The following is a 15553-nucleotide window of genomic DNA, read 5'->3' as shown; positions in this document are numbered from 1 at the left end:
AGGAAAAAATTCTTTACTGTGAAGGTAGTGAGGCACTGGAACAGGTTGCCCAGAGGAGCTGTGGACTCCCCATCCCTGGAAGTGCTCAAGACCAGGCGGGATGGGGCTCTGAGTAACCCGGTCTAGTGAAAGGTTTCCTGCCAGTGACAGGGAAGATGGAATGTGATAATCTTTAAAGTCTCTTCCTACACAAACCATTCTGTGATTCTATGAAGAATTCATCCTGTCCCTATCTAAAGCTATTAATGGAGATGTTCAGACATGTTTTGTACCTTTTGCAGTATGTACTGCAGAACTATCATCATACATTTCTTTTTCAAGTGAAATACAAATACAAAAACTATAAACCAAAACATCACCCAAAAACCAGTGAGTATATAGAACAAACTTAATTTAGTTTACCCCATAGGGAAATTTTAGTTTATTGAATTTTGCTTACTGAAGGTTCATTCACCTAGATGAAAAACTCGTGAGACGGCTTTATTCTTAGTTGTGTAAACATTTTTGAATGTAGTAGGTATTTAAGGGCTCACAAAAGAGAAAGAGGTGATGTCTAAATTAAGTAACTATTCTTGGTTACTTTTCCAAAATTAGTGAAATTTTCAAATTCAGGAATAATATTCTTTAAAATCAAACAAACAAACCCCCAAAAACCCAAACCAAAACAAAAAAAACCCAAACAAAACAAACCAACCAACCAACCAAAAACTCAACACGAAAAAACCCATTAAAAATCTCCCAAAAGCCCACAAAGTACAACAAAACTAAAAGAAAACCCAACCAACAAAAAACCCCCCCACAAAAATCTAAAAAATTTAAATGGTTTGCAAGTATAATTAACTTAATTTTTAGTTCCAATGGGCAGTGTTAGCTGCAGAGAAAAAAAAATCCAGGTTTTGGATAACATCCTTAGACTAAGTTTGCCTTCCTTGTCTTTATGTCAGATGTGGAAAAGCATGCAACATCTTCGTGAATAAAGCTATTTTTGTGATAGACAAAGGGTGTGAACTATGGTCTACAAAGGAGTGCAGCGAAGTCTTAAAGCTCCCCACTCTGCCATAACTCATGCACACAGAATATACAGGCCATGAAGCCTTGGCACGTATCTTCATGGAGTACACAGTTATCTACATCCCTCATATCTTACACCAAATAGCAGTCTAGTCCTAAAATTAAAAAAAAAAATCCACAAACAAAAATGTTGGAGTTCCTCCCCCCTGCCATGGGGTCCTGGGAGAGGGGACCCTGGGGTAGAGGCATGGCCTAGGCACAGGGTCTCCCTGCTCCCTGGTCACACGTACCCTAATCCTGCTCCCCTTTGGTTGTTTTGTGTTCCCCTGTGTGGGGAGGACCCTGGTTGTCCCGTGATTGCTCAGTTCTTCGGCAGTCCCTCAGCCATGTGGCTGGAGAATAAAGATCTCTGAAACTTCTATCAAGAATCACTCCCTGTTTCTTTCCACGGGCCTCGCTATCTATTGCAGGCTGCAGGAGAACCCACTGCAACACAAAAAAACCAACCAACCAAAAAAAACACTTAAGAAAACCCAGTAAAGGAGAAAAAATATGTGCAAACTTCACTTGAACTCCTTTCCCTCCTTTCTGTTAATTTGAAATAAATTATATGGTCTCCCTCAGAAAGGATACGTTCCTATTGGTATTTGTGCCAGAGGCAGGAGTCTGAGAGCTGATCCAATCCAGATCAAAATTCCCTCTGAGTGCTGACAGCTCTTCAGCCCAGCTGTGTGAAAGGCTGACAGCATCTGCAGCTGACAGCTACCAAGAGAGCAACAGAGTGATTGGCCTGGCACACATCCATCCGCTTTCATCTCCCCTGACCCTGATAATAGGGGTGCAAGGGGGAAGACAAGGGAGGATCAACCCAACACAAAGCTGGACTGACGGGGTCTTTCTTCAGAGTGAGCCTGCAGCAACATTCAAATCCATAGCCCAAGCAGCAAAACAAAACTCACCTTCACAGGGCATGTTTCTTCTACCCACCTCACCATGGGTTTTTTAGTTTTTTCTCTTTCCTTCTGAAAACCCATCTTCATGTGTAACCAACTAACATCCCGTGTCTCAGTTTAATTCACTGTAATTGTTATCTGTGTTGACTAGGTTTCCTTCCTTAGAGAGGTATTGTGAACAGTACAGTCACAAGGCAGCCTGCCACTTCAGCACAGACAACCAATGGATATTTTGCAAGCAAAACAAGAAACCCTCTTCAAGGCATGCCAGAGAAAGAGAGCATCATATAGGCAATATGAGGTGGCCACATATGGAACAGGAGGCTTTAAGTTCAATAGAAACAGTAGTTTCAGTCACTACCACTGCTTTCACTGCTCACTGATGTAGGCAGAGGTTTTGTCCCCTTCATACAAAGAATACTAGTTTTTCCTCATATACATGTGAGACTCAACACAAAACATAGGACTATGGTAGTTTCTTTAACAGGAGGAAAATGGTGCAATGGTGCTCTTCAAAAAAGCATAAAGCTGTTAGAAGTATTTTGCTAGATAATTCTCTGGCTAAATTTCCTTTTAAAGATTTCCTCTAGTATTCTGAACACCCAAAACTTGCATAAGGTGGTAGGACACACGAAAACTGCCAGCTTTTCCCTTGGAGAAATGGGTTTTAAAAGAGGTTTAAAAAATAGTTTTGAAAGAAAGCACAGTATCTTGCTCTGAAAAGTGCACTTAACGTTTCCCTGATGAAAATAGGACTGATCTGAAAATGGACATAATCTTCCCTCTTTGATCAACAGAGTAAAGATGAAACACCAGAAATACTTACAATTCCTAAGGCAAGTTTCTTCTACATCTGCTTTAGGCTATTTTGGCTGTAGCATTTATATACTCCAATTATTTTGTGCATTAAATACCATAAATATCCCTGTTGATTTTTGATCTATTTGCGGGTTCCAACAAATTCCACAGCTGTATTTCATTTGGTTGAGAGGACATTTTGCAAGTAAGACTTGTACACCACTGCATTTCAGGGATAATCATTATTATTTATGGATAAACCAGTGATGCTACCAGTTTTTTCCTATGTTATAGTTCAATTTTATGTCTGTGTACCTACACCAAAGCATACATCTGTGGGAGAGAGGAAGAACATTTACTTATGATTTACTTTGAAAGCAAGTGATCACTTTGCTTCATGTGGCAGGAACTCTGCAGTCCATTTGCAACACAAAAAATACCTTAGTAAAAAAAAAAAAAAAACCTAGCAATTTCTTCAGAGACAACAGATCTTTCTCCAAGACAATACACGAGATTAATAGAAGTCTTTTCTCTCTCCTCATGAGTAAGCTCCCTCCCTAAATTAGCTTAACCTACTGTACGTGCAGCATAACATTAAGTATTTCTCCATTTTGTGCATGTATTTGGGGTTCTATTGATAGCTGCCATCTGCAAAAGGTATTTTATTTGACTGGCATGCACAGAATACATTTGGTTAAGCACATCAGAAAGAGAAGAAGAGTTAGTACCAGAGAGTAAGTTACATATCTCAAGAAGACAGTCATGCAGGTTACATCCACCTTACCTGTACTAGTGCGATATGTGCCTGTGTGTGCTGGTTGCAGAGGGTCCCCCTGACTCTGGCTGAGACTCCTCATAGGGGGCTTCTGATAAACTCTGTCTTCGTAAATAGGATCTATATGGTGTTCTGGAGACTGCAGTGCCCTTAACTCGGAGCCAAGGTGGCTGTGCTGGCTGCTGTAAGATGCCCGAGACCCAGCTGCAAACAGATTTTAAAAGAGACATTTAAAAGAGAGAAAACAAGGGACAAATGCAGGATCTGACTATTAAAATTTTACTTGAAAGTAGAACTTAAACACAAAAAAAATCCCCAAACAAAACTAAGTAGTAAGTGTTTTCAACATGCAAATACAAATAGCAAACAAGCGCAGCAACAGGTCCAGTTAATCACTTTAGCTGCATCATCCAGCTGCCTGCATCTACATCAAAATCTCATTTCTTCCAAGGAAACGACGTATTTTGGCGAGATAGATACCATGATTATCATCTCTTCTTAAACAGAGACCAAAGAACCCACCTCCTCCCCTCAAAAAAACGAAAAAATACCCCACCCTCCTCCCCCAAAAATCCCAAACCAATCCCTCCTCCCCCGCCAAAAACCCCAAACAAACAAAAAAAGGCAAAAGCTGTGCAACCCAGGAATGTCCTCAGCTAAACGGGTCCAAGACTGAGAGAGGTAGGAGGGTTGGGGAGAAAAGAGCAGCAGCAGACAGAACAAGTTTCACATGTTACACTCATATCTGAAGATCTACAAATGAAGTAAGCTGGAGTTGATGAATGGATGTAGTTTTACATGAAGGCTGATCTTTCAGTTGCTTCACTGAAGAGCAATAGAATGGTTGTGCCTGATCAACATTATGTCTTCAACACTTCCCAAAAAATCAAGTTGCTAAGACTTTCTACAATTTAAATATCCTCTGAGGATGAATAAATTAAACACGCCTCCTGAAAAAACTATTTTGAGGATATGGCTTATTTCTTTTTTTTCAGTAAATAACAAGATCAAACGGGATTTTATTAAAATATTTTCTTACTGTACTATTAAAAATAGTTTCTATTGGAACATTTGAAAAAAGAGATTTGTATACTTCCAGCTGTGATTGAAGTTGTCACTTCAATCCTTTTGCCACTTAGGTACTTCAGCTCTTCGGTCTGTTATCAAGATTGGCAAGGAGAGTCACGGGGATGTCATGCCAACATCACACATTTGGAAGGTAAGAATGAAGTAAGTAGGCAATAAATATGCAAGTAACACTTGGCAAATGTCACAAAGTAGTAACACACTACTTAAATGTTTAGAAAAGCAATCAAAGATACAAGTGTTACAGCCCCTGCTGCTTGTTCTGTGAGGCTGAAATCCTGGATGTAGGCGATGTTCCACTGGTTTAGCTTGTACTGCTCAGACCACGGGTGTAGCCATTCCTGCTGAAAGCCTCTGCCACAATCATTGTGTTGGCAGTGGTTTTGCTGCATAACCAGACACTAAGTACTTTTAAAATGCAAGGCACAGACATGAAGTAAGGTGAGATAGCAACATAGGATAGAAATGAGAAATATACACAGATACAACATTACTTAAACTTTAATACAAATTATCTGGAGAAAAGAGTAATTTATTCCTTTTCCTTCTTCTAATCAGCTTGTGGCATAGTGTTTTCTTCTGAATTTTTCAATATTCATGCATGTTTTCAGTGGAATGCCCTATTTGCATATTTTTCCCTTCAAACATTTTTCAGGCTGACTTGCCATTAGCACACTGCTGAAAGTAATTCTGTTGCTCCCCTTACTAGAAAGTCTGCCAAGAATCCCGAAGACATATTTTATATCTAACTACAGCAATTATCCAGAAAGTTGATATTACTATTACAGAATTAAATTCTTCATGGTCTACATTTTCAAAATGCTCTTTAGTCCTGCACTCTTGAGACTGATTCTCAGAATAGCTGAACTACTCCCACCAAGGTCTAGTATCCTTCAGAGTGGCCTGAAAAACAGCCTGTTGTGATTATGTCCAAATTTCAGTGCATACTTGGTTCAATTTGTATTCAGAAGAAAAAAAAACAGAAAAAAATGAGAAGATTTCAGACATTCAACAGAGAATCAACAAACCAGGCTTGCTACAGAATAAAGAATTACAACCCATTCCAGCAGCACTACAATTCTTTTGCCCACATACAAGTTAACAGTGCTTTTTGAACAATAGATTTTCTTCCTAATCCAGCTTCCTGTAAACCAAAAGATTTTTCCCATTGAACTCAGTAGCAGTATAACCCAGATATCAACATGTTTTCAAACTGTTATGGTAATCTTCTGGTGAGGTGGGCTTAATTTAAACTCCTTCATACTCTACCAATATTTCTGCATCTGCAAGTGCTGATACTAGTGTAAATAGAAGCTTAATATTAGTTTATTATGCTAATATTAAACAGAGATTTATTTGCAAACTACGCATATAAATAAGAGTCTAACACTACTGTACTAAACAGTAAGCACATGTATAACCAGAGAAACTTCTTGACTAAAACACATAACCAAACTGATTTGACCGAAAACAGTTAAGTGGCAATCTAAAAACAATTTGAAGGTATCTGAGTAACAACATTATGACTGAACATCCCCCCAAAAGTTCAAGAGTTAAAACACTGTGAGGTTAAAATCCTCTAACCTTTCAAGAAAATGAAGATTTCAACAGGTAACTAAAATATTTTCATTTTAGAAACAAAACCACTCTCGAATCTCAGAAATTGAGGCCATTTTTAAAGCATATCTCTTAAACACCTTTAGCTTCAAGCAAAAATGATACTTTTCTACATGCAATTTAACTACACTATTTCCAAATCATCAGATATCAATATTTAAACACAAAATGCTACCACCCTTTAAGGTTCTTAAATCTAGTTTAAAAGACAATAAATCAGAAGATTTATAGAAAGATGTAACCCCATCATAACTTTGAATGTTTCTATTAAGTTGGTATAAAAAAATAGAACAGCAAGTTGATTTAAGTTAAAATTTCTTTTCAGTTGCTCTTAGAAGTTTTTCTATGTATTAATTTATTCAAGTCTCAACTGAGGAGCAACAGGTTTTTATTGCATATTTTATTTAAATATTAAAATCAACAATCAACTAGTAGCTGTTATACCAAGAGTTATATCCAGGAAAGGTCACACAGATAACTTAAGGATTTCAGACAACTGAATCCCACCTCATCTACACACTCAGCCCTCCATCATAGTCTGTTGCTTTGGAAGGCACTGGAGAGACAGTTGAGATAATTGATCAAAACAAAGACTGTGAACTCAAAGAACTGATGTCACTGAGAAGGAGAGAGGTGTAACAGGCCTCCTGCCAGTATCCTGGTTTAGCAGCAAACAGCTACATCCTTTCCTAGTCCAAGCTGCAAGCTGATCTGTATCACTGCCTTAGAAAATACTTGCATTAAGGCTGTCTGAAGCTCACAGAGGCTGGAAAAGCAACAAGGTCAGAATGGAAAAACAGCAACCAATGTACTACTAAGAAGCAAAAAACCATAAGATTACCAAGGCCCACGAGCACTCTCGCATTAAGGAGGCTCAGCACCCTCAGAAGTGGTTTCCCTAAACTTAGAGGGATCATGAATGCATGGCTTACCCTGAACTGCACCTGTCCAAACCCTGTTCTTAACCAGCTGCCATCCCTTCACCCTGCTAATAGCACTGCCCCTCTCTGGGTTGCCTGAAATCAAAGCAGTGATGTGAATCAAGGCCACACACCTTTCTCCTACGTACTCTGAAAATGGACTCAGTTCCACTCCCTGGCCAGTCCACCCTGACAGCAATGCTGTTTTTCCTTCAGAGAAGTATCAGGCCTCAAGCCTGTTCACAGACAGGTCTATGCTCAAGTTCAAAGAAAACTCATTATTAAACTTTCAGTCCTGCAAGTCGTTATTTACAGATGATGTATCCAGCACTTGAGAATATCCAGAACTCTCATGATCATGGTGGTGAAGAAGTGGGGTAGTAGAATAATCAAAAAAAAACCAAAAAAAACAAACCAAACCAATCCAAAACCACTGAGAAGAACAAAACCATTATTCAGGGGTTCAAGAAACCATCCATTAATTAATTATTCCAACAGTCCAACCTTGTTTAACGAAAAACTGAAATTATTTGATTGCATTGCCAGAGATGCATCACACCAGAAGGTATATAATTATAGAGCTCCAAAAAAGCTGTGAGAGGGCACCAAATAAGGAAAAAAAAATTGTTAAATATACTTTTTTGAACAGAAACTGATTAAGCACAAAAGCATACAGTAAGGAGAGTCTTCTCTGTCTTCTGAAGGCTCCAAGACTGAAAGCTGAAAGCAAGTGGAATGCCCTTTCTTCTGCATCACTGTGGAGCTTTTAGAAGTAGTCTGAGGTCAGGTTCACATAAGTCCCCAGACAGGTGAACTGGATTAGGGTAACAATGATAACCTAGAATCCTCCGGATGAAAACACACATTCCTACACGTGGTATTTCCTCTCTTCCCACATTCAAGAGGGGCAACAGAAAGAACACGTGAAAAGTGCAGTCCTACCAAATTGGAACAAAAAGTCGATCTCCACTCTTTACACCTGAAAAATGCCTACCCTACTAGCTAAATTTCTTCATGTTAGTTAGACGTGTTCCTCAGTAGTATAGGGAAACAATTGTTTCCTAGGAAAATGCTCTTTTTTGACAGTCTCACTTTCCACAGGAAGAAAGATACTGTAATCAGAGAAGCATAACATGAGAGAAATACATAAAATAATCCCTAATTGCTCTTCAGAGCTGGTGCAGGCTGTTAAGAGAATAAATACAACAGACATGTTTGAGTGACACTGCTAATCTGACAGTTTATGTCAATAAAGTAAACCAATATATTGGCAGCATTTGCCATTTCAAGAAACTAAAGACATTAAGACTACTGAAAAAAATGGATCATGTGCCTTTGCGTATGCTTTCATACATCTTGAACAGTTTTTATTTGTGCCCCTTGTGAAAGCCTTTATAACCTGTCATCCTGCCTTGCTGCAGCCTTAAGAAGCCCTACAAAATCATGATACTCTCTAAACATCTCTAATAGCAAGAGCATACAGTACTGTCCTCCTCTCCAGGATTTAAGAGCTCCTTGGAAACATGAAATACACAAGTGATCATCTCCATGTTAAAAAAAAAAACATTCAGATTTAACCAGATAAACCATTCAGCCCTCATTCAGAAATCCTCCATCATTAAATACATTGATCAAGAGTCCTGTCAAGCAATTTCCTTATGTATACGATGGAGGAACATCATTAGGGAAACATGAGCTGATGTTCAAGGACCATTCTATTACTCCTCCTCAGTTACATGTTAACAACTTCCTTAAATTTAATTAATTTAACTTTGTTGAAACCCCTCAGCTTTCAATACACAGCAGATCTCAGGCTACTTCAGGCTCTAAGTATCAAAATCAGACTAAACACACTACAACACCTCGCACTTAGAAGATCCATCTTTCTAACAAGGAGGATTAAAGATCCACAACTGGCGGCATCAGTTTTTAGTTTTAAATATAATGACAGCATTGCTTAGACAAGTTTATTTTAAAAAAACAAACAATCAAACCAACCCCAGACATTGGTAAAATTGCAATAAGTTCATCATTGAGATAAGACACTGCAGGCACAGAATCTAAAAGAGAATCACAGGAATTCTGTGGCTTTGGTAGGTTGCATGCTTTTCAAAGGACTGAAAGAAGTTTTTGATTTAAAAAGTACATAATGGCTGAAAACCCTTTTTGACATAAATTTCTCTTAGATGCTTGTCCTGAAATGCTACTCTCCTTATTAAAGAAATAAATATATATATACAGTAGATCAGGTCATAGCTTCACTGCAATTCTGAAAAGCAACATGTGAGAAAGAGCATATGAATAGTGGGATTTTTACTCTGAACTCATATGTAGTGAAACCTGTTTTACAGATACTAACCTGTTTTAATTTACATAGTAAAGAAATTGATGGGAACACAAGTGCAGACTTACAAGTGAACAGGAGGAGAAGTAGAGTCAAATGTTCACAGCTCACATTTTGATACTGACTTTGTTTAGTGCCAGAAATTTATGCAGAAACATGTCCAAAATGCCTGCCTGAATGTATGCATCTTCTAGTCATAACATTGGAAAAGGAAAATATTATCTACAAGTAATACGACCATAAATAAAACTAATAAAACTCAGGTAAGGGGAATGTAACAGCACTGTGTGATGAAAAGTACTGTACCAAAGAGAAAAAAACACTTCTAACCCGACTACTGAAAGTGAGTACAAATTGTTAAGACATGACAGATGGTTAAATTAGCCAGTAAGACATGACAGGCCATATGGCAGTACCAGCTAATGCACACCTTGGTACATCAGCTTGGGCCCCTAGCACACCAGAGACCTGCAGTCACTAGAGCCAGGACGCAGTCTGTAGTAAATTCTTTTTAACTGGGTTTAGGGTTTTTTTAAACACAAGATTCTCACCTGTTTAGATTTTACATACACACAAACACAAATGTATAAAGTTTTTCTTTCCTGAAATACTGGAGTTAAAGATTAACTAATGAAAGCTCAGAATTAGAACTCATTTCTGTCTTTACACTTTTTCAATTCTCATGACATCATTCTCTCTATGACTCAGGATTATTTGTACAGATAAAGAAAGAAATAATGCCCTCAGCAAACTGACTAATACATGATGTCTTTCAACTGGTATCAAACTCTAGGTGTCTGAAAAAAACCCCATGGATACGCTACTTCAGCATCCTCAGCCCACACTGTAGGAGCTCACCACCAAACAACAAGTCTGTGCCCCAACACTGAAGTCCCCAGAACTGAGAGAACAGCCCTGCCACACCTGTCAGTACCTTAGACTGCTTTTCCTCAGGTTTTCTACTTAAAAGATTAAAGTGCAATACAATGCATGGTCTGGAGTGTTTCTTGCAAACTCTCACTGCACTGTCAAACCTATTAGCACTGTCACCGTCAGGATACTGCCACGTTCAGCTCACACTGTGGAATTTACCAGACATAACTTGTCCATTAACCAGATTAAGTATCTTAGGAAAGTCTCCTCAAAACAGATTGGCTTTGGCTGCTTAAGGGACACCGCAAAACCAGCATCTGAACTAGGGCCAGCATTTTTCACATCAGTGCTAAAAATACAGGAAAGAAGGAGGAAAAAAAGGAATTATACTTTTGTAAGGGTAATAAACAGGCCCCAAAATAACTTCAAAAATCATTCAATAAAGCTTACATCTTGTAAGAAGTACCTACATAATTTTTATCCTATTTAAACTATTTTTTAACCAAATACTGGCATACATTACATTTCTAAGCATATTTAAAAGAAAAATAAAGGTAAAAATATTTTTTAAGTTGTCTATGATTTTAGTCATGCAGTATGACTTCACTGCAAAGCATTGTATCAGTTATTGTAATTCTAAAAATTTAGGGAAAACAGAAAAATCACACCATTAATTTGTACCTCCTCCCAAGCATTTTCTTCTTTCTGCTACTGCCCTCGTTTTGTTGGAAAGCATTCACCTGCTTAAAACAGTCTATCAAAAATAAATTGCTAGCAGAAAAGGAAAGTTTGACTGGGAGCAAAGATATAAGAGGCAAAGACAGCCAGGAAGAAACAGCAGATTAAATGTGACAGACAAGTTCAGGGAGATAATTCCTATTTCTTTTCTGATCTAGGGTACTGTCAGTGAAGAAAAAATGTAAAACAGAAACTGCCCCAAACCAACCACTACTATACATCAACAACTTGCCTCCAGCAGGGAAGGAAATGATAAGATTTCTTTTTTTATACCATTTAGTAAATGATCATATTGGGTGTTACTCTGTGTTTGTTTGGGTTTTTTTCACTCTCATCTCTTAAGGTCTGCCTCTTCCATGCCTCCCAACCCTGCCAATTTTACAAAAAAAGGGAAAAGAAGACCCATGCCCAAATGGGAGCAGATACTGCTATCTGGTGATACAAATCACTGCTCCTAACTTTCCTGCTCACTAGCCACTTTGACTGAGGGCTGAGTGCCTCAGCAATAGGATGATGTTACTAAGCAACACTGCCAAGCAGCCCTGCATAAGCTGTTTGGATAGTTCACCACAGCTTCACGATGACTGAAAACAATATTAGGCCTTTGCAGCAGCAGAGATCTTTGAAGTTTTGCTAATATTGATGCTAGAAAAGATAAAAAATTATTATTTCCAATTTTGAGCTCTAAAAGTTTGTGTTGCACCATGAGTTCTATGCTGATGCAGAGGCTGTGGCAATGCATTCAACTCAGCAAGTAAAGGAATGAAATACTAGTGTACTTGATGAGACATGCCCCAAAAGTAAATATCCAGAAAAAAAACCCTCTATGGGATAGCCTGTGAAACCCCACAGTGAGTGCTTCACTGACAAGGACTGCAAACCAAAGGGAAGTAAGAGCATATCCTTAATTCCCTGAAGCTTTCTTCTTTCACAAGACCATACCTAAGACCCAATTTCTGCTAGTTAAGCAGCAGTATAGGCTAAACATCCAAAACCCCAAAGGTCTTTGTAGGGCTAGAGACCACTTCCAGCAGCATGAGTGATTTGCTAAAAAGTGCTGCTGTCTCCAGCAAAACAAATCAGGCACTATTGCACTAGCGCCTGCTGGAGAAAATTTAACTTTCTGATCGTGTTTAACACAGTGGAAAAGTACAGCAGCTAAAAAACCCAGCAACTCTCAAGCCTTACACCAAACTGAGCATCAGCTCAGACAAGCTTAAACGGAGCAAGTTCTCACAGCAGCTCTGGTGCAGGGGGAGGGGGAAAACCTTTCCACATCAACTGCTCCCTGCACAGAGAACAGAAAGAACACCTAGAGCTTAAATCTAACTAGAAGTGAGATTCTCAAGATTTTCACCAAGAATTTGTTAAGGAAAGTGCTTTTTGGGCCAGTGGTTCCCGAAGGGAAAAACAGTCACCGGGACACTATGGGCAAGGTAACACCAAAAAACAAAAGTCAGTTGGGTAATAAATGTTAAGTCTGCCCAACTACAGTATTCCTCAATTGGCTTTTCCTGGGCAACCTGCACTCTTTATCTAATTGTGCTGTTGTTCCTAGAAGCTCACAGTTCCAAGAGGTGGTTTTCCTGCTAATAGGAAGAGGCAAACATAGTTCCAATGAATCCAGATCATGCATGCACTTTTTAAAAAGTATTAACTTATTATGAATATTGTTCTTGTTTTGCAAACCTATGTTCCAGTTTCTGATAGACACAGCTGAAATCTAAGACACCATATCTGAGGTTTGCTCACAGAAAAGCATTGGCAACTTATCTTTCGTAATTCCTTTTACAAGAAGATTGCACATTATTAGATGTGTGAACAATATTAACTTTTGAAAATTTTTGAAAAACTTTTGAAAAACTTGGCTTTCACTAAGAGAATAGAGAAAAGCATCAGGTAGTATTTGTTCTTTTACATAAAGTCATCTTTGACAGAATATTAAACACTTTCTCCTTTCAGAGGCTTTCTCCTCCTCAGTGAGCATTTGCTTGCAGTCCCTGGTTTCTAGACTTCACCAAGACATGAGGTATAAGTATGCGACATTCCAGGAGAAAAAAATGGAGTTCATTATCTTTGTCTTTTTCTCAGTGCCAAATTCAAGAAAGGGGAGGTATCTCGGGATATTCTGTAACACACTCTATTACTCATCAAGTTTTCATTATCCATTTGAGACTCATTGCATTTAAAATACAGGAGTTAAAACATGGACATTTTATTAAATGTATACATAATCAATTTGAATACAATCTAGCTAAAGAATTTAGTTAGGCCTGTAAAGAAGTCTAGACCAACAATTACCCACTTTTACAATTACACTCAAAAGATTATTCAAGCTGCTTTTAGGTTGTTTCCATTACATACACATTGAGACCTCTGCTAGAACACTTAAAGTAATCTCCTATTACTAGAATAATTATAATCTAAAGCAATTCTAACAGGGATGCCCTAAATAAAAGAAATGCTGAATGCAGAGACAAAGAAAAGGAATACTGTTAAAACCATGACATGAGTAGCTTAAGGACTTTAAGTTATGCTGGAATAATCATTGTATCCCATGAAATAAAGTTTTCTCTTTTAGTTCATTATTCTTACTAATATAGCAATCACTCAATAGCATGCATTTAGCATCCAACTCCCAAAAACTCAGAAAAATACCCACGTAAACCCTTCCACAATAAGCAACAAGCAAAGGAGGAAATGGATGGCTACAGATTCTTTCCAGCAGGAACTTAAAGAAAAAAAAAAAGAGTGACAATAGAGAAGAAAAGAAACAAAACCAGCAAAACAGACTTTGCAATTAACCTCACAAATTCAGATTATTGCTGAAAAGCATGGCCAGAAAAGGACCTCAGGCTGAAAGAGTCCTGTCACTCCAGCAGAGTGTCCATGCTAAACTGAAATGGCCAGGACAAATGCTGCAGGAGACAAATGGTGAAAGAAGGTCACTGGCAAAAGGAAAGCAGATCTAAGACAAGGAACATAAGAAATGTATTCACAGCAGTTTGCAACAAACTACTGGAAGTGTTTGAAGAATGGCTTTAACAGTAACTTCAATTAGAAGAATGAGATGGTGTAGTCCAAAGGTGACAAGCACTTGAGGCATTCTGAACTCTCCCACAATTAGTTTCTGGTTATTCATAAATGCAAATTGATGCATTTGCATGTCAAATGGCTGCCCTGCCTGTGAAGCCAACATTTCCACGGCCATATGGCTGGCTGAAGACATGTGCATCAAGTTTTGCCTGATTCTACAAAAGCAGTCCAAAATCTACTGCAGACTGAAAAAAGCAGTGATGTGCAATCCATCACAATCTTGATAAACTTCAGAGAAAAAGAGCTTTTCAGCTAAGACAGTTAATTCCTGAATTCCTGGATTCACAAGATAGGATCTTAAGCATGGCAGAACATGAACTAGATCACTTTGGAGGAGACTGCTCAGCTGTGTTCAGCATTAGCTTCAGATTCTTGCCAAAGGCATCTCAAGATGCAACACAGACAAGGATGACATGAGCTATACAGGAACTGTAACTTCAGACAGGAAGGAATGCAAAATTTCTATGAGTAAACCTTGAAAACTTTGAAGTTTGGTCAGAAACCAAAGTGCAATCATGGCTGGGGGGTCACTGTATTCACTAGGGCTACTGGGTTCAAACCTTTTGAGGGAAAACGGAGGAGCACTAGCTCACAAAGATGCTCCAGTCAAACAAATCATGGTTGGTTAGTCAAAGCCCTAAAATCAAAGGCTGATGGTGAAAAGCCACTCAGAAGATGCCTTTAGCTCTCACTCCCTCCTTGGTCTGATGAATCATAAAAATATAGAAAGGCTTGGGTTGGAAGGAACCTTAAAAATCATCAAGTTCCAAATTCCCCCCCACCATGGGCAGGGATGCACTATCCTAAAAGCTGCCAGGGACTCGACTAATCTTGTCTTTTTTCATAGAATGGCAAATCCTTCATCAAATTATTTATTCTTACCAGGATTCAGCACTCTTAATGAATAACCTCCATTTACTACGTGCAGCTATGTAATCTAGCAACCTTTCCTCCATTGAGAAATGCAGGAAACACACTAAGTCAGGTCTGTGTACAACAAGCTTCATTTCTTGATAATCCATGCAGGATAGTTCAGAAGAGATGAAGGCTACAAAGAGTGTCTCTTGCCTACAGAGAGTCACAGCTGCGTACAGTTCACCAGATGAAGTCCTAACCCTGTATAACACTCTCAGTTTTGCTTGTTACGTGAGGCCATGTTAGGCCATGAAATATTCTATTATGTTCCTGATACAGGTGGCTGAGATATGCAGTACTCAACCAGGTCACACAGGTATTTTCCTACTCTTCTTTCCAGCCAAAGATGCCGAACACATAACTAGCTATTACATGTGTTATTGCCTTGGCTCCAATTCTGTTCTTTCCTTCCCATCTGCAAAACTCT

At 38.6% G+C, this 15553-nt stretch overlaps 1 protein-coding gene across 2 annotated transcripts in view; it reads right to left on the bottom strand.

Moving 5' to 3' along the window:
* The window catches only part of CTNND2 (catenin delta 2), a gene marked incomplete at both ends in the record, with an annotated part of 531585 nt that overhangs the window by 258156 nt on the left and 257876 nt on the right, over nucleotides 1-15553 (bottom strand). The window contains one exon of one of the 2 annotated variants that reach the window (XM_082277797.1): nucleotides 3547-3741. In XM_082277797.1, coding sequence (XP_082133923.1) covers nucleotides 3547-3741 — 195 coding nt within the window. Of the gene's footprint in view, nucleotides 1-3546; nucleotides 3742-15553 lie in introns of those variants that run through there. The other variant, XM_082277798.1, reaches the window with a different exon arrangement.

Source organism: Coloeus monedula (assembly GCF_965178545.1).
Source record: "Coloeus monedula genome assembly, chromosome: 1".
In the NCBI taxonomy this organism is placed as follows: domain Eukaryota; kingdom Metazoa; phylum Chordata; class Aves; order Passeriformes; family Corvidae; genus Coloeus; species Coloeus monedula.
Note: the sequence above shows the minus strand (reverse complement) of the source record. Positions and strands in the feature narration are given on the sequence as shown.